Source organism: Labrus mixtus, chromosome 10 (assembly GCF_963584025.1).
Source record: "Labrus mixtus chromosome 10, fLabMix1.1, whole genome shotgun sequence".
In the NCBI taxonomy this organism is placed as follows: Eukaryota; Metazoa; Chordata; class Actinopteri; order Labriformes; family Labridae; genus Labrus; species Labrus mixtus.
Genome location: NC_083621.1, coordinates 11,515,405 through 11,539,761, shown reverse-complemented (window position 1 = coordinate 11,539,761; position 24,357 = coordinate 11,515,405). Strand labels below are relative to the sequence as shown.

Sequence of the window (24,357 nt, the reverse complement as noted above, 5' to 3'; positions counted from 1 at the left end):
TAAGGTTCAAAAGACACCCAAAGTGCCACTTTACTTAAATTTTCAAAGTTACAAATAAAAGTTCACTTGGTTGTCATAGTGAAGATTTCAATTTTTAACTTTTCACTGAACATATGCAATGTCGGGAGGCCGAACAGATCCTCTTCTCTGCTCACCCACACGTGTCCTCCCAGCTCAGGAGCAGCTTCTTCCTCTAGTGTCCGTGCACAGTCAGTCAAACAGCCTCAGCAGCCCTACTTAAGTGAAAGCATAGCCGATTTGGACTGTAGGGATTGCAGTTCACTTTCCTACACTACTATCGCTCCTACCTCCTGAGATTGGGAGAAGAAAACCAAAAAAGACACTAGACAGCATCAACATAGCAACAAAGTTTCGTAGCAGCCAAATAGGCATCACTTTCTGTTTGAGATGCATAGAGCTAGACCTTACCAGGTAAATCTCTCTTTTACAGAAACACGATGAGAAACATGCAACAACAACGACAATACATCTTTAATCTCATTGCTTCCTGGGCTTCCTGGGACATTCAAGATCAACGGATAAATAATTTACAATCCTCCATGGAGAAACAGAGAGAGAGAGAGAAAGAGAGGGGGGGGGCATATCAGAGCCTGGGAATGTGGTATGGTAACATCTCTGAAGACTGGAAGAAGCCCAACAGAGGAACACAGAACATGAGAATGAAACGCTGATGGAAGTACAGGGAAGGGAATCCACAACCTGGCCTTCCCAGATGGAACATATTTACATCCAGCTAATGTATCAGGGCTCACAGACTGACCAGAGGCTCTGACATGGAAATACAGGTAAAGGAGGGCGGGGAGGATCAGAGAAAGAGGGAATGATGGAGAATATAAAGAGGTGTGTCCATGTTTTGGGAGGTTAAAGATCACAGGTTCTGGGGGAAGTAGAGGGAGAAAGTGGGCAGACAGGGTCTTTATATCTAATAGTCCCTCTGTTTTCTGGAAAAGAGTGAAACACTTGAACATAAGAGGTCAGATGAGGTTCACTGAAGTAAGAGATATGGATCAGGGACAGGAGTTCAGGAGTCAAAAGATGGACAGCAGCCAAGGAGGAGGAGGAGAGACTGGAATGGCTTCAGAGCTGTGCTGAGTTAACGGGAGTTTCCTGGTCGGCTGATGGCAGAATTAAATGGAGCAGAGCTACCAAACGTAGCCCATCTCGTCATCCTTGTCGTCTTCCTCATCCTCGTCGTCCTCGATGGCTCCTCGGGGGTGAATCCGGCCCCGTCTCTTCTTCTGCCGGCTCCTCCCAGTCTGTGTTGGCTCCTCCTCCTGGTCATCAAGGAGAATGACTGCACCGCCGCTGCCGAAATCCCCCGATGTCTCCTGGTCCTCATCTGACGGGAAGTTAAAAACAACACACAAACAAGCGGGTTAAAAACTCTGCTGGGACTCTTCAGTGTCACATCTCTCAGTAACTGATGCAGCGGGTGACCGTGTGACATTTCTGTTAAATGAGAAACGTGCTTGACATAGATTGGGAGGCCACTTTGCACAAGTTAAGTGAGTTCAAGTTAATGTCCTCTGTGTGATAATACTAGCATTGTGATTTACAGTTTTATCTGACATCTTACGAGTAATCTGATCATCTCTGCAGTGCTAAATTTGCCTTTGTTGTTATAGACTTTACTTCATGGTACAGACATTCACATCTCTTGTGTATGGATGCTATTAGCTTTGATATTCTACGTACTTTTTTCCAGATTGGGAAATTTAACAACATTAGAGTTTTGACCTTGTAATGACTCGAGTGATTTATTCACTTTTCCTCTATATTAGTTAAGAAAATGTTGACATTTCCACTAGCAACCGTTGTATTCTGAGTCAAGTCCTTATTAGCATTTTACATTGTAATACACTAAACTTAGATGTATCAGCATTTAGCTAAGTACAGTGTAACAGAGCTGCTAGCATAGCTGAGATTTACTCAGCCTATTTTAAGAGCTAAGTGAGAGCTGACAACACCAAACTGTGAGACTGACCAGCGTGTGTAAAATATATTTATTGATGCAAGATAGAAGCAAAGAAGATGCCAACCAAATCCTCTCGTCCATCATTCTTCCTCGTGGGGCTGCCTAACTATGTGACTGGAGTGGTATCATCAAATCTGGTGTTAAATGCATGTTTTTCTGCACTAATGTTAAATCCCACATAGCAGCAGAAGTCGTCATCTCAACGGCTGCCTCCAGCATTCTGTGAAATTGGGACTTTGCCATCCTTATAAGTTCAGTTCAAACAGCCTCTTTACACCTGGGTACAAGTGTACTCTGGTTGAGTAGTGCTTATAGTGTTAAAATCAGTTTGGTGTCCTTGTGTTCGGGCTGTGGAGCGGAAAGCTGCTGCATGGCTATCGTTTGTTATACGCGAAAGGGAGAACTCCTAGCAGCTCCTGCCTTAGGCCACTCAGCCAGTCAGATGAGCTTGTTAGAGAAGAGACAAAGGGCTGCTATTGGTGTGTGTGTGTGTGTGTGTGTGTGTGTGTGTGTGTGTGTGTGTGTGTGTGTGTGTGTGTGTGTGTGTGTGTGTGTGTGTGTGTGTGTGTGTGTGTGTGTGTGTGCGCACGTGTTTGGTGACCAGAGAGACTCCTCATCAATATCTGAAGCTGCAATTACTGGCGTTGGACTGGACTGGCATTGGGGTGAGCTGTAATCTGTGACTGTGAGTTGGTGCTTGATTGATAATCAGTATGTCTGCCCGGATTCTTTCCTGCTAATTATTGCTCCTTTTTTCACTCAGTGAAATGCCTCAGCCATCTATTTGCCATCTTCTTGACCATTCCCTTTGAATTTCCACTGCTGGTTTGTTAACTATGACTCCAGCATATTAAAGCTTTTGATCATATACATTTTCTTTGTCTAAATTCATACCTTGGATGCACACACCAGCCAGCAGTTGACATTTTTAGCTTCGATCAAAATGTGCAGCTCATGCACTGCTTTTTATTCATATATTGAAGAAATCATGTCTCTCTACTGACAAGTGTGACAGATTTTCCTACTTCCTACTTGCAAGACTATTTTCTTTCATCAAAGCTACATGAGCAGAATATCACAGACAGATAGAACAAGGTATATGACTGATGACTGATGGCTGATGAACCAGACAGACTCGCTCCAGAGGCATTACTAGTGTTTACTATTTCCTAAACGATCCAATGATGGGTAAAAGTTGTAAAGAGGAAAAGCCAAGAGGAGATACTTGAGCAAACAAATAGAAAGAAAAGTTGAAATTGAAGTGTTTCAGTGGTATGCCATGTATTGAAGAGAAGCTCTGCAGCCTCTGCAGCAGATTTAAGAGAAAAGACACAGACGGATTGGAGCAGTCCACCTGGAGCAGCTCTGAGAGACAGCTGGACAATAAGGCCAACACACAGCCAAAACTGTTGTTTGGCATTAAGTGAGAATGTATTAGAGTGCTGTATGTGAGTGGATGTGTGTGTTTTGGTCTTACCGCAGTTTGGGTTGCCTTGTTTCCTAGAGCCAGCTATCTCATTGCCATATTTGTCCACACACCAACACTGGCCGGTGCTGCCGTGACACTGGGTCGGTTTGAAGTAACCCTCCTCTGTACAGCGAGGAATATAAGAGCCTAAAGATGGAGAGGGAGGAAGACAGGAATTTTGAACTGCTTGTGTATTCACAGAGGTAGATCAACAATCAATTACTGCTGTGAAGGTTGTAGGACAATAACCATACATCCGGCTTAGGGAGAAGCAGTCACTTTGAAACACACACGCACACACACACCCACACACATACACACACACGCACAATCACAAACACCTAGTTCCGTTACCTTCATTTGACCCAGTCCCAGCTCATTTTTCATGCTGTTTTGTTGTGAGCTGAGCTGAGCTGAGCTGAACGATCTGCCCAGCGGGGACAGATGACATGAGTACAAAATGTCAGGATGTGCTTTGAAGTGTGAGTACAGTGTGTTTAATGCGTTGAATTCCTTTTTGTTGGCTTGGAAATATTGAGAGGGGATGCACTTTTTATTCAGATGTGTGTGTGTGTGTGTGTGTGTGTGTGTGTTGTTTATTTACATTACATGAGGCCATGTTAGTGTCTTAAACATGAAAGCGTGACTGACAGGTATGAATCATCCAGACTGACCTATGAGGCCCTTTCTTCGACTCTGATTCTGGATCCGGCTCTTCTCACTTTGGCACGGCAGTCCTGTAACCAGAGAACATGAAGAGTAGTTTCATTTACAGATAAACACAGCGCTTCTCATGTTTTAGTCTAATACATACTCCATAGTTACCCAAACTACTTACAACCTAGGGAATACTTACCTTACCTTCTAGGGGTGTGAACGGTTACAAAAAATTGTAAAAGGTTACACAACGTAATTTTTTTCGTGTACACGGTTAACTGTTTTTGTTTTTTTTAATTAATAAAAAAACATAAAAAGAAAAGTGGACCGCAATCGCGCTATACAACCAATGGAGGGTGCGGCCGCTTTTCAGAAAGATTCCTCCGCATCACTGCCGCCACTCAAAGTTGTCAGACAGATACAACTGTGCTTTATAAAGTAGGCTATATAAGTAACACAGAAAACTTTCCATAGAAGTTATACGAGCAGGGTATGTCTGTCTGTGAATGGCTCAGTGCGCATGTGTGTGGGTGGGGGGAGCGAGTGAGGAGAGAGAGAGAGAACTAGGCGAGTGTGTGTGTTCGGCAGGTGTGTGTGAGAGGCAGCGTTATGATGCCGGGGACCGGAGCAGAATAAGCAGGAGAAATCAGAGTCATGATGTTAAGTGTACAGTTCAAGCTCTGAGAGCGTAATAAACGGCCCGGTACCTCAAAATAACAAGCCGGACTCTCCATGTCTGTTTACGCCTTGCTGCACCTCAGTGAATTGACGGGGGTTAGCCCCGAAGTTGAGGACTTCGGCCCTGGAGCAGATAAATAAGTCTCCCCTGTGCGCCCTGACCACGGTTGGAACGCGAAGCAGGAAGGTTAACACTCCGCTTAGTAATATGCTTAAATTCAGCGGGTTGTCTCGTCTGATCTGAGGTCGTAGTCGAATGGGCCTGACCCTCGGGACTGCGCAATCCAACATTTATCACATGCATTTGTGAGTGCAGTAACGTTGTCAAAGTGGAACATTTGTAGCTTTATTCATCTCTAAATAAATAGTATGTGTTATTTTTTTAGATGATTGAATGCGTGTCTCTAAAACATAAAAAAAAAAAAGAAAAAAAAAGAAAAAAAAAAAACGTTTTTCGTTTACTGATTTTTCCTAAACGGTTATGATTTACTAACCGGTTACACGTGCACACCCCTAATACCTTCCTTACACTCCTCTATGCATCCTTTTAGCATCTTACTGCTGCTTTTTCTAAATCCATTTCCACCTGCAGGAGCACAGTTTCAGTTTGACTTGTTTGTACCCAATCATCACAACTGAACAATTACTGGTACGGGTCAACTTCTACAACTACTAGTCTGCTACTGTTCATCTGATTATTTCCCCCTCCTACATTGTTCCTTGTTTTGAAGTGGACCCCCTGTGGGCCTATGGGAACTTCTCTAATAAATACCTCAGCTGTGCAATACTCTGCCCTTTGTGTACCGATTGTTTATATTTCTTATTTATGTGTCCAATTTTCTTTCTATTTCTTTCTATTATAAATTTCTATATTTCTTAATGCTATATTCTTTATAAGAGCAACTGTAGGCCCGTATTTGCCCCAGGTATAAAATAAAGGATTTTCGACTGTGTCCTATTATTAATACCTTTACATTTTATTCTTTATTAATTATTACATTATAAACAATTTTCTTTATTATTAGCACTTCAGTCACAAGTAGGGTGTTTTAAAAGGCACTGAAGTGTATATGTGTTATCTTTTTATGAAACCTCTAATTACTTAAAGATAGAAATGAAAACAATGTCAATATTAGTTCTTTGTTGATTTATTGCTCGGTCAGTGATGAAACAGAAAATCATCTGAAAAACCTGATGGACCTCTCCAATAGGTATTGCCGTTTGTTTACAGCCAGTCTGCATAGAGGCAATAGATGGCTTTAGTTTTTTAAACTCAGCACTCTGTTTCTCATTCCTCCTCCCTTCCTCCTTCTCACCATCAGGCTTCTGGAAGCAGTAGCACCACTCGTTGTTAGACAGCTTGCCATCCTTGAAGGAGTCGCATGAGTTGAAGAGGGGCTTCATGCACAGCTCGTACTTGTCCAAGTAAATGGCACTCAGCTCTGATTGGTCCAGAAGGAGGTCAAAGTTCATGTCCAGCTTGTTGAACATCCAGCCCAGTGAGTCCTTACAGATGGGCAAGATGCTGGTGTCAAAGTCTGGAGGAGAAATGAGACAAAGAGGGAAAAACAGACAGAGATATTGATGAAGTGAAGCAATTTGAAACATTGGAACATGTCCAGATCACATATAGTTTTAGACTTTTTAAATAGTAAACTGGGATGTGAATGTGTGTGTGTGTGTGTGTGTGTGTGTGTGTGTGTAGTGGCAGAGCTGAGATGTGTTCAGACATGTTGACATTACAGAGAACAGAGCAGGGCCGCTGTCAACATCACTGCAAGGCGTCATGAGGACAGAAAAGCGTGACTGTTAAACAGTAGAGGACTGCACACACAAACAGACAGGCAGACACACAAACACACACACACACACACACACACACACAGTGAAGGGATGTACTCACGTCCAGCGGCAGAGTCAAAGCTGTCAGAGGATTTGAGGTCTCTGTTGGCATCAAGATGGAGAACTCCGAACCAGTCCTTGAGTCTGGCAGCCAGGCTGTGCAGCTCTGTGTCGGTGCATGCTACGCACACACACACGCACACACACGCGCACACACACACACGCGCGCACACAAACAAAAGATAATGAGGAAAGCGGAAGCTGTCAATCTGCTTCCATCACCAAAGAAAAGAAGAAAAAAAAAAACATTTTCTCTGTTGTTATCAAATGTTCATTTCAGCCCTATGTTCTTTTTTTTCTCATTCTAGTCTACTTAAACACACTGGAGTGATAACACACTGGAGTGATAACACACACACACACACACACACACACACACACACACACACACAACTGGGGCTATCTATTGATAGTTACCATAGGAACCCAATCTGACATGCACATACAAACACATTAACATCCAGCACACACACCAGGGTTCCTCGTCTGGCGTCATCTCTATAAGTTCAGTTTTTTGTGTTCTTGTTCAAATGTCTTTACAATCACAAACACACAGTTGAACACAATCAATGGACCATAATGTGTATGAAATCCCAAATGTCATCTTTCCCTCAGAGGACAAATAAACAGATATCTTGCAGTGAGGCTACTTGATATTGCTTTTTATCTTTTGTTGAGATAAGATGTGTGTGTGTGTGTGTGAGGGTGTGTGTTATTGTTGTAAAGCACAATTGCACTCCTCTGCACAACTAAAAAGACAGCTTATCAAGCAAGTCCATGCTACACTCCATGATACCACCCAAAGAAAGCACAAACTGAACAATATGATCCCCCTAATTGAAAGTATAAACCAGCCTCTGTTGCTGCCTTTCATCAAACCCCTCATTCCTTCAGCCCCCGTGGGACTGACAGGGTCTGCATAAAACTCATGAAAACCTCTGCCTCAGCCACAGTCTCCCTCCACTCCTCTGTCAATCTCAGGCTCCTTTTTCTCCTCCTGTCCTCCATGTGATTGGCATATTTTCTTCCCATTCTGTTTTATATGAGTGCTTGATAAATGTGCCTGAAGGACGGGAGCTGTTACTCAACCTCGCGCCGAGGTCTCCAATCCAAATACTCCAGCTTTGTTATGGTAGCCATAAGATGCAAGAGGAGGGTCGTTAACATTCCTGTAGAGCTCAGGATTGAGGCACTTTGCTGCAAAGTGTGCAAAGTGTTGAGCATTCAAAGAGTGCACATCTTATTACAGATCACAAGGATTGTATCTTGAGAATTACTTCCTATTTCATGAACATAGTGTTAGAAAACACAAAAGAAGGAACCCACTGTTACATACACAATGTGTGTACACAATACAAAATCCTAGAGACACAAAGGGAAAGGGAGAGGTAGTCTAATCCTGTATCTCTGTCGCACAAACTGTTACTCACTGGTATTCACTCTAATAGAGACTACAGAGCAGGTTTGTACCTGTGTGAAGTCCTGGATCATACTTTGCTGTCAGTGGATAAAGACGGCTGCAGCTTACAATAAAGAAGGCACAAACACAAACATATCACACACACAAATGAAAGATACACGCAAACACACACAGACATGCTACAGAGCCAGCGGGAGTTTTTTAAGCGAGCATTACAATGCTAGCTCTGCTGAGAGACGCTGCCATCTGTCTTACAGAACAATCTCCGTTTTCATCAGGTAATACTCCTCGTTCTGTTAGAACACACACACACACACACACACACACACGCACGCACGCACGCACGTTCTATGGATGGAGTTTTTAGGATGGTGTCATTATTGCAGTTGCTATAAAACAGCGAGCCCCAGGTAACAGACAGGAGCTGAGGAGAGGACAAACAACATTTATCTAGCTGGCTATCTATGTGACATGAAGTCTGCCATCCAACATTTCAGAATGTGTTAATTTCCACAGTTCCGAGCCGAGAGCAGGGAGCAAATACGAAGAGCTAAACATTTTCTTTCTTCATTAAACTCCTCCACTGGCAGAAGTCAAATGCAGATTGTTCTTTTTTTTTTTTTTTTTTTAATCCCATTTCATTTATTTGACCGTTCTTCACCCCTAAAACCAAGATTTGCCTGTGTTTTCTTTCTCTCTGGTCCCCCTCAATGCCATTTGAGTCACTCTTCGCCTTTTGTTGCCTTTAAGGATGTCTTGCTCATTTGCCTCCATGCCTGTTCATGTTCATGCCAATCTTTTACTCTCCTTTACTCTGTCACTTTTTGAGATTCAATAGAAGCCTCTTATCACATCCCGCTCTTCCTAATTCAGTATCTCTTAGACTCAGAGAACCACTTTGATATACCTCTCTTGACTATTTATTTTCTGCTTCATTTCCCATTGCTCTCCTCTCACATTCACCTATAGACTCAAAAAGCCTGGAGTGTTTATTTTTCCCTTTGATAGCGACTCCCTCTCTCCCTCTTTACCTTCTTTAACTTTTTTTTCACTGCTCTCTCTATCTTCTCCTCTCAAGTCTCTTGGACTGCACGGCGGTCTACAATGAGTCTCGATGGACCTCTCTTATCTCTCTCTCTCAGTGTGACCCAAATTGTTTCGGACAGGTCCAGGACTGCTGCCTGTGTTCGCAGTCCTTTTGTTGGGCAATGAGTTAGAAAAACCGGAGCTGAAAAACATTCACAAGCTGAAGCACACAGATTTTGGAATGTTGGCCATTTATTTTTCTCTCACAAACATTTCCTGAGCCAAAGCGAAGTTGTGCAGGCTAAAGATTTCAGACACACAATTAAGCTTTTCCAAGGTTGGTAATACAGATTCAGCTGTCAACTTCTTAGTTTGTCATGCTAGCAAGCTAACATTTGATAATTAGCCCAAAACATAAAGTACAACTGAGGCAAATTGAAACACCATTATTTTTGTAAGGGTTTGGTCATTAATCAGAGCATTAAGACTATTAGTTTGTATCTAATGATGATACAATATTGCTATTATCCAGTAGATATATTTTTGTGGACCATTAATGTGTGTTCAAAGTTTCTTAGCAATCCATTCAATAGTTGTTGAAACATTTCAATCTGAGCCACATTTGTTGACTGTCAAACTGATTAAATATCAGTGTTATTTGTAATCCAAAACAATTGTAAAGCAAACATATTATGGGCTGTCAGGTATTTTCTTTTGGACTTGGTGAATGGTAAATGGACTTGATCTTGTATTGCGCTTTTCTAGTCTTCTGACAACTCAAAGCGCTCACACCTACCTATTCACATCCATTCACAAACTGATGATAGAGGTTGCTATGCTAAGTGACCATCAGAAGTAACTAATCCCATACACATACAAACGCAGCTGACGAAGCAGTGGGAGCAAATTGGGGTTAAATGTCTTGCCCAAGGACTCATCGGACATGTAGCCCCGACCTTCCGGTTAGGAGATGACCGACTCTACCAACTGAGCCACAGCCAACCCTCTTCAGGGCTCTAAGTTGGTAGAGTCCAGCTTGGAGGTTGATTATACTGAATTAGTTGCAGCATCAACCTTCAGGTTCATTGGAGACTTCAGGACACAATGGTGAATATTCTCCCCGGATGTATCCCGCCGTGTATCACAACAACAATGCCCTCAACCCTAAGGCTCCATAGCGAGTGCTGCAAACTGCACAGCATATCAGCTGACATCTACGGAGGACCTCTAGACCCAGCAGTGCAGAAAGAAGTCCAACAGGATCATCAAGAACCTCATTCAGCCCCGTCACAAACTGTTTACCAGCTGCCGTAGGGCAGACACTTCAGTATCACCATCAGTCCTGCACCAATGGGCTCAGGGACAGCTTCATCCCTAAGGCCATGAGATTGCTGACAATCTTCAGCTGCCAGGCTCAAAACCACGTCTCTGTCACTTTATGCTTATACTGTAATTTCTATATATATACTTATGTTGTTAACTACCACATTTGTATTTAATATATTATTTATTTTCCTATTTTTTTAGGCAATTTGGCACTATTTTATGTCACACTTTCTCTGGTCAAATCATATTTTTCACAGCTTTGATTTTCTTCTGATTTGTTTTTAGGAAACTAATGGACACATTAATAATGAAAGCATTTTGTCAAATGACTAATGGGGGAGGGGTAAAATAATGAGCGGGAAAATGTTTTTTGCAGCTTTTTTTCCATTGCTTTGTAATATTTTTCATTCTTAAAAGGCTGTGGAAAACTGTAAAAAGTACCTCCAGGAAGTGGTATAAAACTCAAAAATACTCAAAAAGTTTTCTGTGTTTTGGCTCCAAATTTAATGTTAAATATAACAGAAGCTACAATGGGATAGAAAACGGGCTGAATCAAAACAACAGGAAGCCTCACACTTCTCCCGATCTTTTCTTCAAAACTCAAAACTGCTGCTTCTCAAACTAAACAGCTACTTCCTGTTCCAGTTTATATGCTGCTGCGCACTGAGAGAGACAGAAAGTCCCTAAACTGATATTATCGGCTCCACTTCCAACCCATCACAGGATGTTTGACAGTGAACTTTTACTCAGGTTGAAGTTGTAGTCGAAAGCCAGACAAACACAGCAGCTGCTTTTCCTCAGGAGAAGAAGAATTGATCAGTGTTGCGTCAAATATCAAATGCTGAATCATAGCTGGGAATTACCTTCTTATCCTTCTCCTTTCCTCCCACCTGCCCCTACACCCAACACTTCCTCGCCCCTGCTGTCTTTCATGTCTTCAAAATCGGATCAGCAGAAACTGGGAACCAAAAAAATATAAAAACCCACAAGCTATCAGTTTTTCACCAACTGATGTGCACATGAAATAGTTGAATATGGAAAAGTAAGACACAACTGCACAAAAGTACATGAGATAAAATGCACAAATAAGTTCCCCTCTTTCTTTCTGGTTAAAAGAAACACCTGGGTTGCCCCTTGTCACCGGTTCTGTTTGGGATTTTCATTGACAGGATCAGCCGGGGAGAGGAAGGTTTCCAGTTTGGGGGCCTAAAAATCTCATCTCTGCTTTTTGCAGATGATGTGGTTTAGTTGGCTTCCTCGTGCTGGTACCTCCAGCAGGCATTGAGACGGTTTGCAGCCGAGTTTGAAGCGGCTGGGATGAGGATTAGCACCTCCAAGTCCAAGGCCATGGTTCTCTGCACAGAAATCTGTGGATTGCTCTCTCCGGGTGGGGAGGGTCTTGATGAGTGAGGGTAGGATGGAACGTGAGATTGCCGGACGGATTGGCTCAGCAGCAGCAGTAATGCAGGCGTTGTACTGGACCTTTGTGGTCAAGAGGGAGCTGAGCCTGAAGGCAAAGCTCTCGATTTACCGGTCAATCTTCGTCCCAACCCTCACCTATGAGCTATGGGTATTGACCGAAAGAATGAGATCACGGACACAAGGGGCGGTATGAGTTTCCTCTGGAGGGTGGCTGGGCTCAGCCTTAGAGATAGGGTGAGGAGCTCAGAAATTCGGGGGGGGGAGATCGGAGTAGAGCTCCTGCTCCTATGCATCAAAATGAGCCAGTTGAGGTGGTTTGGGCATCTGATTAGGATGCATCCTTACTCCCTTTAGAGAATTTCTGGGCACGCCCAACTGGGCGATTTCCCAAACAAGATGTTGCACGCTCCCGCTTCGACAGCACAGACCGAACTACACCATGTTTTGTGTATGTAATGTTCTTTGGTGAACCGACAGCCAATAGGAGTTGACGGCAACTTTCCTAAATGACATTTGTCCTCCATTCACTCTTGGCTGGTTCAGGTCACGAGATAAATGTTTCCTTCAGACTTCCTGATAATAGCTCCAACCATCAAAAGAAGTCGGGCCTCGAAACCCTCCCAGGTCTCCTTTATCACTTTTAAATGATTAACTACGTTTGTCATATAAAAGAGAAGGAGTGCCTTTTAATCCAGACCGAAGGAAAGGTGGGTGGTGATCACCTTGAAGAGAGTTCTGATCAGATCAAGATGAAAGGCAAATAAAGAGGAAGAGGAGAAAAAGGAGGCTGGGGAGTGAGGTGACACTTCTTAACAAGGTAACAGAAGGAGAGAGGAATTCACTGAGGCACTCCGATAGGAGATATGAGGAAGACAGAAGGTCAGATTCATTAAAAAGATACAGGGGTATGTTTGATTTTCTTTGCCCCAAGCTATCAGCTCTCCAGAACAATCTCTCTGGCAGTGTGCTAGCCTGCAGATAATGATCAGTAATACACTGTCTGTACGGACAGCGGACAGGTAGAGATAGAAGTGGGAAAGGTGCAAAGAGCAAGCCTGATAAAGAACAACTTCAAGAGCATACACCTTTAAGATTGAGACTATTTTTGTGATAGATTACTGTGTGATTATTTAGAATTTCTGTATCTGAATTTAAAACTTGTTGCTCCAGATGGAAGTCTTTCAGGGTATTCAGCATATTTGCCTTAGTTGACCACCATAGGTCTTCATGGACAAAGATACTCAAATCTCAAGTGTATTCATGGATCAATAAGGATAAATACATTATTATTTCTGAATTGGATAATATGACATATTCAATTTTCTCAATAAGCCATGACATTAACATTTTGCTAACACGGGGTAGATATCTTAACCCAGGCAAAATAACAGATATATCTCCATTTTTGAGGGAATGAATGTAAACAGCAGTCTCTGGTGCCAAACTGTTTGCCAAAGCCCCGCACATTAGACTCTGACAACATGTTTTTGCACCACCACAACAACGTCTAAAGAACACTGTGAGCACAGTTTGTTTGAAGTATTTTTCTGGTACTTTTCTAGTGAGGACAGTCTCAACAGGACACACTAGAAATCCTCTAAAGGCACTCTGCACACTGGACAACACGCCCGGAAAGAATCCTTGAGCAATTGGCATGTGTTTGGAGAGGATAGGAAGTGTGGAGACAGAAGAGAGGAGAGCACAATCTGTCCTCCTGTGTGCTCTCTGTGGAGCTGTGAGAGAGAATTGCCAGAAAATGTTTAATTTCACAAGGGGATTTAGCCCATTCCGCCTCTGACAGCTCTCTTTGTTTTGTCAATGTCTTTGTTCAACAGTAGCTGACAGAAAATTCACTGATTGTTTTAAAAAATCTCATTGTCCATAACTAGTACGGACGTACTATATCACACATGATCACCAGCAGGATCCCTTTGTGACAGCTCAAGTCATAGTTTCATTTGAGAGAGTGAGGGTGGTAAATGTTGCAGAAGTGCTGCCTCAGGAGGGGATGACAGACCGAATTAAATCTGTCTCTGTGTCGATATATTTACCTTTCTTACAAACAGAGACACAGCAGGAATGAATTTTCAGAGCAAATCAGGATTATGGCTCAAAGGAACTCCACATATAAAGACATGAAAACCTTATGGGATCAACACTGGTATCTTTTACATGTCGAATATAAAAACACCACAGATTTCTACATTTTGAGAACATTTTAAAATATAAATGTACATGTAGGCTGCCATTGTTGTATACAATGGAATGCACTCTGTGTAGTGACGCCATTCTTTTCCCCATACACTTTCCCTGACTGGGTGTTGTCTGTTAACTCTTTTTCAGATGAACCTGATGGCAGTGTCAGTGAAGAGGACAATAATGAAGATGTTACTCTCAATGTAGATCAAAGTGAATACAATCAGAGAAGTGAGGAGGGGAGAGTGAGGCTAATACGATGGTGTCTGTACGACAGCTGCTCGTCAATGCACATTTTAGACTCCGGTCTGCCCAGTTTTATATCACGCCGCCCCCCTACCACCTTCTGTGCTTTGGGTCTTCGTCATGGTCGGTAGTCATTATTTCATGTTTTTAAAGGCTATTTAAATGTGAATGTGGCTCCATGTTCATTTGTATATGAAGTGGGAAAGTGTGTTACCAGATGACCACTGCAGACATTTGGAGATGCATTGATCTTACCAGGTGTGAACAGCTATGCTTACAGCTACAGTATGCAGTTAATGATCAGCCAGGAAAAATTGCTGATAACAGATATTCAACCTCTCTCTCTCTCGGTTTGCACTGACGAGCAGTTGTCGTGCAGACACCATTGTAGCAGTCCGTCTCTCTCTGTTATAAATTTAGGGTGTTTTTTCATACCTCATACATTTAAAAGATACCAGTGTTGATCCAATGAAGTCAGCATATCTTTAGCATATACAATTAACCTGTGACAGCAGCCTAATCTTTCACAATTTCCTGAATTTATGTAATTCCCAGACCATTTCTGCCTGGTGTCTTTGTATAACAATACTCTTGAGAGATTACATGATCATTTCTTTTACCAATTTGACACAATGTCTAAAGCTATGGGAAAGTTTCAACTCTTTTATTATAAAATCGCATTTGTCCTTATCCTTTTTGCAATGAAAGGAAAATCTGGGAGATGTGGGAAATTTGACCCAACACTCTGCAGAATGACAGATTGGATGTTTGAGACAGAAAATAAATGAGCAGCAGAAAGAGAGTGAGGAGAAGTGTGGGAGAGATGTGACTGAAACACACAGACACATGCTCCCCACACACTCAATAAAAGGGTGAGAAATAAAGGTTATTAGTGTGGCTGAGGCACAGGTACTCATATTTGAAGCCTTCCTCTCTGCCTCGTCTAATAAAAAACAATATTTGGCCTGCACTCCAAATAAACAGTATACTCTCAAACTCTCTGTATCATCTACAACTATCTATCAAAATCGATTGAGGCATCGAAGTGAGAGAGAGAGAGAGAGAGAGGGAGAGAGAGAGAGAGAGAGAGGGAGAGGGAGAGGAGAGGGAGAGACAGAACTTCATCATAAAAACTATAGTTTTCACCCTTTCACTGCTCCTCTTCTTCTCTTTCTCTAACTCTAAAAGAGAGTCAGGTCTATCCAAAGAGACAAACTGATCTCCACTGTTTGTTGAATCCTGGGGCTCAGTGATGTCTTGTTCACACAGTATGATTTTTAAATGACACCAAAGATCACACTGATGAATAGCAAGTTGCTGTTCCAGTTATCCTCAGTTATAGAACTCCATCATTAGTCTTATATTTCAGAATTAAGTAATTCTTTAGAATAATAATAAGCTATGTCCAGTAAATGAAGTATATCCTACCAATTCATTTCTGCTTTTTTAAGGCATGGTCCAATTGCCCTCTTTTCCAAAATCACTTTATATGAACTACATCTCTACATTTACACTCATGCTATTTTATTTCAGTTTCCATAATCTGAATGGGAAATTCATGCAGGATATATTTTGACTCAGTGCAATCAGGGCTAGAATACACTCTCCGTAAAAAGCTATTCAATTTTACCCTCATATTAATAATATTAGCATATTACGCTAATAAAGCATTAAAGGTTGTGTTATTGGCATGTCCACTATACTTCTTGCAAACAATCTTACAGTGCTATGTTTCACATTTTAATGCAAGAAAAGCCATATCACTCAATTAGCAGAAAAAAATATGGTTATTAAGCATCTGAAATCCTAATTGGCCACTCGCTTCTGATGGTCTGATGAAAAGAAAGAGTGAGTGACAACATGAGATGATGGTTTTAAACACAATAAAGTCAAACCAAGTGTTTCCAAATCAGGCGACCCCGCTCTGACATAACTGGTTATAGGTGTGGCAGGGATTAACAACATTCAAAGTTTAAGCAGGGAACAGCTTGTGTTAAATATGAGTCAATCTACCAGTATAAAAAAAGTGTTTTCTACTTTTTAATCACCGTGATACGATTGCACTGTTAATTCACTGAAAAGAGGGGTGATTAATCATGAAAATATCGGTGAGCTCAGTGGCCTCAGCAAAGCAATTACCTCTGCCATGATGATTAAAAAAAAGTATGAAATATATTGATGTCTTCTGTTGTATATGATTTCTAATGCTTTATTGAAACTGTTATATTAAAGCTCACTGCTACTTTAATTATGTCACTTCTGCCTGTCTGGCTTTTTTTTCTCCTGATGTCAACTCACCATGACACTTTCCTCGTGTGTCCTCCCACACACAGATGGACTCACACACATACATTCAAACACACACACACACACACACACTTCTTGATACCCTATGTTTAAAACCCATGATCTCACATAGGATTTCACCAAAAAAAGAAACGTTATCTCTTAGTGCTAGCTTAAGATGATATTACATGAAGTTATGGGAAAGTTTCAAAACACCTTTAATGATTTATTTTTTTAACTGAAAATATTAACAAATATCTTTACCCTATATATATATATATATATATGTATATATATATAAAACACAGTTTTCTCAAGTTTAATCGGTAAATTTATGAACACTTACATTGTCCACAGTAAGTATTTTTTTGGCTCTGATGTTGTTGTTTGTTGTTGAATGTGTTGCTTTGCGAGCAACAGTTGCAGACGCAGGTGTTGCGTAGACACAGATATTTACCAGTCTAGCATGAATGTTCAAACATTGCATGAACCTGCGGCTATCAGTTAACAGATGAGTGATCACACGCTATTTTACTGTTACCATAGGAACACAATCTGACTCCACACAGTGTTTTTTCTCACCTACTGCCACATCCATCTGTTCACCATTTTGTGTTGCTGATCTAATGACAGATTCTATCAGGTTGGGGGACAACAAACACCCACTTCACTCATACCTGCTACCTCTGAATGCACAAGCATTTGGACCTGCTATTGCTCACTGCTGGTCTGAGAAACAGGCTGTACTGAGACACAGACTGGCATTCCTAAGAAGACGAAAGAGCCAAAGAGAAAGAGTTTAAAGTTTTAAACAGAAAAGTTTGAGAATATAAGGCTGTACAGAGACTCTGTCTAAGATCTGGCAACACATCTTGTTTCTTTTCACTCAAACTCTTTCAAAAAGTTCACTGACAGTGCCAGGCTTTCAGCAAAGTAAACACATAATTACTGTATATTTTTTATTGGGCATAGATGGAGAATATTCAAGTTGGTACAAGACTTCTTTGTTACAGCATCACTGTCTGTTCCCTCCATCATTCAACCTGAAACTAATTAGCAAATACAAATTCTATTGTGGTGTAGGGTAATAGGGGTCAAATATTTCCGTTAGGCAGACAGACAGACAGACACAGATTCAAAACATAAATTCACACATCTACTCAAATTTAAACCCCTCCCACATCTGAAAGAAGTAACAATAACAATCCATCCTTTTTTCTGCTGCTTTCCTGGAGATTGCATTTCTCCTCCAAAATCTCTCCATCCATCTACTGAAATCCTATTTTCATGACAAACAATAAGACACACACACTCACTCCGTCACTGCTCCCTGAAGCTGTCAGAAAACAGACGGGGAGGGGTTGATGGGAAAGGAGGGGAGGGGAAGGAAATAACTTGAGTAAGGGGAGGTGTGACAGGAAAAGGAATGGAATGACGGTGAATCACCAGAGAATTTGAGGGATTACCTGTGAAAGTGCTTGTGTGTGTGTGTGTGTTTGTGTGTGTGTAGTCTTTATAGTGTGTTCCTGGCGCAATCCTGTGAACCTGAAAATGGCTAAAATATAGATAGCCTTCTCTCTGTGTGCAGATTCATCCTGTTGTAATACTATCCTGCCTTTCCACCTGTATTTATCCATCCACCCATCCACCCATCTACATCTACACAGATTGTCAGAAAAAGGGAAAGGAGGGGTGTTTGACCTGCCCAGCTGTAACTTTTACTGTATCTTTATAGACTTATGAACACATTAAGTGGACAAAGAAAGACTAACTATACCTAACAACCTTAATGACAAGTCATTTGAACTGAATTGAAAGATATTGTCTGTGTAGTCATACGGATGATAAGTGAAAAAGTTAGCTAGCTATAAACAAACAATAATTATTTTAAGAACAGACTGAGCTTCAGTACTCACCAGCATTATCAGTCCTATGTGATGCTTTGCTGAGCTCCTGACCGGGCAAACAGGGACACAGCCCATCACATCTTATTGAGATGGACTTCCCAGACAGGCAGCTCTGAAACTCCAACTTGCACTGTAAAAAAAAAAACCACACATAAAAACCTGAGTAAAAGAGGGGCACAGCTGATTATACATTTTAAGATCCAGTCACTCATCACTGTTAGTTACAGTTCTGTAATAACTTCAGGTGCTGTGAAGGTGCACTCTAAACAAGAGAGAAATTGAACAAATCATTCAATGTCATCAGGGTTCTCTCTGCCTGGGCTTGCGGACAAATTTATAGAAAAAAAGAGTAGCATATGAAAATCATGTTTGGGTGAAAAGGGGGCAACCTGGAGGGAGAGTCTAGGTGAAAATACAGCCACTTCAATGTTTATTTCATATCTCACTCCACCAAACTAGAAAGTGGACCACAGTTTACAAGGCGTGAGCTATTGCATTGAATCTCTCAAGAAAGCTGTCCGCTGCACAGATTTCAGTCGTTTTAATGTGAGTCAGTTTTCCTTTATCAAAGTGCATTACTGAATCACTTTAATGCCATTTTCATAAAACTATAGCACAGATTAGGAAGAGTCATGACTCCTGCAGACCAAATTCAAAACTTTAATGTGAACTTTCTTTGTCGGGCTGATTAAGGGAAAAAATTTGCTGAGACAGGATCGGCCATTTATCTTCGATGAACAGACACGTCCATTAGGAATCCATCTAGACATGCCATTAGACGCAGAGATGCCTACTGACATTGTATTATTCACTGAAGTACAAACCCTAATGCGATGCAAAAGCAAGATGGACGACGTCGGAATGTAATTTAACTGTATAAATCTAATTTCAGGTAAGTGAGGGGTAAGAAAATGTTTGGACTAGTTGGAGGAAAAAATCCAATTACAAGATCCCACCAAGAGGAATAATGAAAACTGAAATGAGTTATGTAAATTGTGTTTGTGAGTCAAAGACAGAGTTTTGTCAGAGCAGGACCATGACTGTGCATAAACATCTATGCACATATCATGACATACACAGACTTAGCTTTATCCTGCCAGCACTTTCATTTCCCATGTTCAAATCCATCATTTCCTCCCTGTCTTCTCTGTGAAAGTGCTGCTAATGTTGCTTAATGAAATTTGTTGACAAAGGAACAGTGCTCTGTCCTGCGCTTGACATATTAAATTAGCTGTCTGCAGAGGGAGCTGGAGAGAGGAGGAGAGAGAGAGAGAGAGAGAGAGAGAGCCCAGGCTGTGGATGACCTCCCCAAGTCACTGTCAGCACACAGCGAGGCCCCATGAATCTTTATGTTTGTCTCTCTCCGGGGGTTAATGTGGTTTTGATGAAACAGTGTTTTAACACCTGACTCGGTGGAGTAAAAATAGAGGAGAGGATAGGATGGGAGAGGACAGGGGGAGCAGAGGAGAATAGAGGAGAGGAGAGGAGAGGAGAGGAAAGAGAGAAAGGATGATTTAAGAGAAGGAAAGTAATGGACTTAACTTAGTGGGCTGAGGCCTCTCAGGAGATAAGAGCTCTGTCCCCTTAATAGGATATTGAGTGTGTGTGTGTGTTTGAGTGTGTGTGCGGTTACGATGAGGGAGGCATGTAATGTAATAATAAAACATGAATAAGCTCAGGACCAGCAGCTCACTGGTGAGCAGAGTTTAAGTTGGGCCACTGGGACCCATCACTTCACCAGCTAACTGAACCCCTCCACTTAAATTACCGCAGAGAGCAGTGGTTTCCCCTCTCCTGATTTTCCCTCCTTTTGTTCCTCCATTTGTTCTTCATTTTACACTTTTCCCTCCACAGCCCAGCTTTAGGCAGCTAGGGTTATAAGCTCTTAAGAAAATCTATGTTCTGAGTCTGACCTCCCCTGATACAATGCCCTTTAACTCAGAATCTAAGGTTGTTTCATACTTCTTGGTTGAAAGCTTAACCCTGTATTTAAACTGTAAACAACACAATCCCAAAATATGTGGAAGTTCATTTATTTTCCAGCAGAGCAAAGCTAAGAAAGCACTGCGTATGTGTGGGGAAAAAACAAGCTATCCAGCAAAGACAGCATGACTGCATTTGAACGTTTCCTCTCAAAGGTTTGCTTTTATTGATTTTGTTTCCTCAGACACTCCTAAGAGTGTAAGGGTGAGTTAAAGGAACGTTCCTGACTGTAACACTGCAATTAACAAATAACAGTGACAACAGAGGGCAGGTGTCCTGAAAGCTCCTTGCTCACAGTACTTTACCGATATGTCTTTCACAAATACTTAGATTCATTCTTCAGGACCCAGAAACACTTCTGATATGGTCTCATTGTATGAGTTGTATTGGATTGTGCTTCGCTCCTTGACGGCTAAAACATAGGAATGATATGAACATGGATGTGTATGACAATGTACAATATGAAACCAAGGACGGACTGTAGCTGTGGCTCAGTCGGTCATCTCTCCACTGAAAGGTCAAGGGCTCTATCCAACATCTCCTCCAGCCACATGTCGAGGGGTCCTTGGGCAAGACACTTAACCCCAAATTGCTCCTCCTGCTGCGTCCTCGTCGTTTGAATGTGTATGAATGGGATTAGTTAAAACATCAGCGTGTGAATGTGGTGTCAATGGGTAAATGTGACAATTGGTAAACCTGACCTGCGGTGTAAAAAGCTCTTCGAGTAGTCAGAAGACCAGAAAAGCGGTGTAAATTCAAGTCAATTTACCATTTACCCATTTCCTTAACTCCTCTGCTCATTTCCCCTTGACTCAACACAAAGGTTAGATCTTGCTTTTCCTTTCTCCTCTATCATGACATTATGACTTTGCGGCTGTCTGTAATTTAATGTAGCCGAGAATGAGCCGAGTCAAAGATTTAAGAGGCTAGAAATAGGATACATCAAGATGAGAATATGGAGTTGGGAGTACATATCCAGAAATTATTTTTAGCTGCCGGAAAGACCCCTGATTGGTAAACCCTATTCTCAATCATGTAGGCAGAGATAAAGCAGACGAAGCAGACAAGTGAAAATGTGAAACGGGATGAGAATAAAGAAAATCATCCAACTTGACAAAAAGAGAAGTAAGACATTAATTAATATACAAGCAACACAAACGTATACATCAAAACAGTTCTAAAGTTCTTTTCTTTGTCCTGCAGCAATCCGGTCCCTGCTTGCATCGCTGCAAACAAACTGAATAACTGCTGAATGTTGAAAGGTCACAGAAAAAGAAAAGGGGTACTTTGTTATAGAAAGTATAGAGAAAGATAGAAAGAAGAGCCTTAAATGAAAGAGAGCTACATGGAAAAGGGATGTCTCACCTTGGAGGAATAGGTGTGGCCGTCAGATCCACACACAGGACTTGACTGGATTGCTGAGCAGAGCCTACATTTCCCATGAGTAACAGCTTCAACTCTGTGCTTATGGCTTGCACTACCTTTCCTGGGTTTCACACTGAAAGAGACAGAGGGAAGGGTCAAATCTTTTTTGGGGGGGATTTCTGGTCGTCAGGGTCAGAAGCAGAAGAAGAGTGAATCCTGATTGGTCTTTTCAGCCTCCTCAACATCAAGTGTATTTATGTTTGATCCAAATCTCTTCAAATTCTCTTCACCATACACCCTTCACCTCCTGATCCATCGAGCAGAGCGCCAGAACGTCTACACGGAGAAACTGGAGGACAAGTGGTTTCATATCATTTCACAAAGGGGAGATGCCAAAACACCCAAACCTGTGACTGGGGATGAAATCTGCATTTTTTTTTGTGTGCAAATATATATTCAGTCTGCTCAATGTGTTATTGAAACATAATCATAAAAACACACATTTCTGGCTTCATAAACAGTGGACTATACTTTTTACACCCGCCAACTGCTGTTTTTGTAACGTAAAAAAAAACACATGAAGGGTATTTTTATGTTTTCATTTAATTTAAAAATATATAGTGTAAAGATATTATTTCCTTCTTTTTCTTTAATTGGCAAGAGGTGTTCAGAATCTCCATGCGATGTTTTTGTATCAAAGAGTGGACCATAAAGTATAAAACTGACTGCAGTAAATAAAAACTGAGAAGGTACAAAGACTCTCTCTTAACTGTTTGACAAACATCTCCAATGACTAAGAGATATGCTGTGATACTCTAGAAAACTAAATAGCTACCTTTACTCAAAATAAAGATCTCAGATTATTATCCATTACTTATTTTTCTTTTTTGTTTCTGAGAAAAACATCCACAGGATCTTTTAGAAGTACAAAGACAGCATCATGTTGTACTGTCTGCAAAAATTTAATTAAAAGATTTGGAAAAAAAGAAGAAGTACAAAGGCAGGAGTAATCAGAGGATATGTGTTCATCTGAAAATGGAGTCACTCCGTGTGCTTGTTAAAACAGTTATATCGAGTTGTATGAAACTGAACTGAAAACAAGTCCAGGTGGTTTAAAAGCATTCCACTCAACAACAAAGCCCCAACCAGTGCCCTGACTAAATAGACAAACTACACTGATAAATAAAACAGTTCCTTCAGATTGTATATTGAAGTATATTTTGGCACAATGAAACCTGCTTCAGTTGTTTCCTTTAATCTATCCCCTATCCATTCTCCTCCTTTCTTTGTTAAGAACTCTGCATAAATTCAGTGGAGCAGAAAAATGTGCTGAAGTTATTAGTGTGATTTAAAGGGCCAAGTTTGCTTTGCCGGGGAATTTGTTGCATGCATGATACATATTTACAGGGAGAAAAACTCTACAAGGAGGAGAGCAGATGATCAATATACAAACTAACCTCAAATAGAAACAAGATAGTTATCTCCTCTACTTAAATACAAATGGAATTCAAGGCCCTCTTAAGATATCTCATTCTAATATAACCTGGAAAGCCTCTGTTGTGACGGAGAAAGACAGATTCACACAACTCAACACTTCAAGCAATCACATTTATTTTAATGTATACATTCCTTGTGTCTAATGACCTATGACTCAATTTCAGCAAAAAGTTCATGAGTATGAGGAATCATGCTCTTGACAACATGATTCAATGTTGTTTATTTCTCAACAACTTTTTTCAAACATCTTGAGAACAAAGTCTGAGTTTGACCTCTAAAGGGCAGTTCATCTCTGTTATGCTAATTTCTGTAACTGAATTAACTTGCAGATAAAATAATATCATGGTCCAAAGCTTCTGTGAGTGATACTGTATGGCAAATACAGATTTCAAGTGAATCGTTTATCCAAATTATGCAGCAGATAGGACCTGGAACTAATAACAATACTTCAAAGCAAGTATCTCAGGAGCTAATGACTTGAGGAAATCAATTAAACCCAAGACAGACAAAATAAATTATTTCTTTTTTGGAAGTCTTTCGGGGGGCGAAATGCTTCTTCAAGTGAAAAATTGAAAAACCTTTAAATTGGCAACAAAACAAGGTTGAAAAGACAAACAAATTGGGTGCTGACAAAATCAAAAGAGCAAACAGATATTGGTATTTAAATTAATTGATGTCGAGAATACTTGTCTGTACATCTGTCACTGAAGCAGGTTTGATTTGTACACGCTGCTAAATCACAACACGTTGCTTTGATTAATTTTTCTGCTGGGTGTAACATGTCTAGATTTTTAAAAAAAGGAAGACGTCTTGCAGCAAAACAACTTCACCTAGATTTTTCTGAAGTTCTTTAGTAAATAAAACTGATACTGAAATAATCAGAATGGTGTGATGAACCTTTTTTAAACACTTAAAAGTCCCACTTTATATGTTTTTAATAATCACTTTAAATGTTGACTTTAGCTTATGTATGATTGTTGCT

The 24,357-nt window shown here is 41.0% G+C and overlaps 1 protein-coding gene across 2 annotated transcripts in view; it reads right to left on the bottom strand.

Moving 5' to 3' along the window:
• spock1 (SPARC (osteonectin), cwcv and kazal like domains proteoglycan 1) overlaps window positions 1–24,357 on the bottom strand; it is a 100,588-nt gene continuing 76,231 nt past the window's right edge. For both annotated transcript variants that reach the window (XM_061048226.1, XM_061048228.1), the window contains exons 6-12: window positions 21,879–22,011; window positions 18,540–18,660; window positions 6,703–6,822; window positions 6,116–6,337; window positions 4,139–4,201; window positions 3,474–3,611; window positions 1–1,360 (exon numbers count right to left, since the gene is read on the bottom strand). In XM_061048226.1, the coding sequence (XP_060904209.1) occupies window positions 1,164–1,360; window positions 3,474–3,611; window positions 4,139–4,201; window positions 6,116–6,337; window positions 6,703–6,822; window positions 18,540–18,660; window positions 21,879–22,011 (994 nt within the window). In that variant the 3' untranslated portion in view covers window positions 1–1,163. The remainder of the gene's footprint in view (window positions 1,361–3,473; window positions 3,612–4,138; window positions 4,202–6,115; window positions 6,338–6,702; window positions 6,823–18,539; window positions 18,661–21,878; window positions 22,012–24,357) is intronic.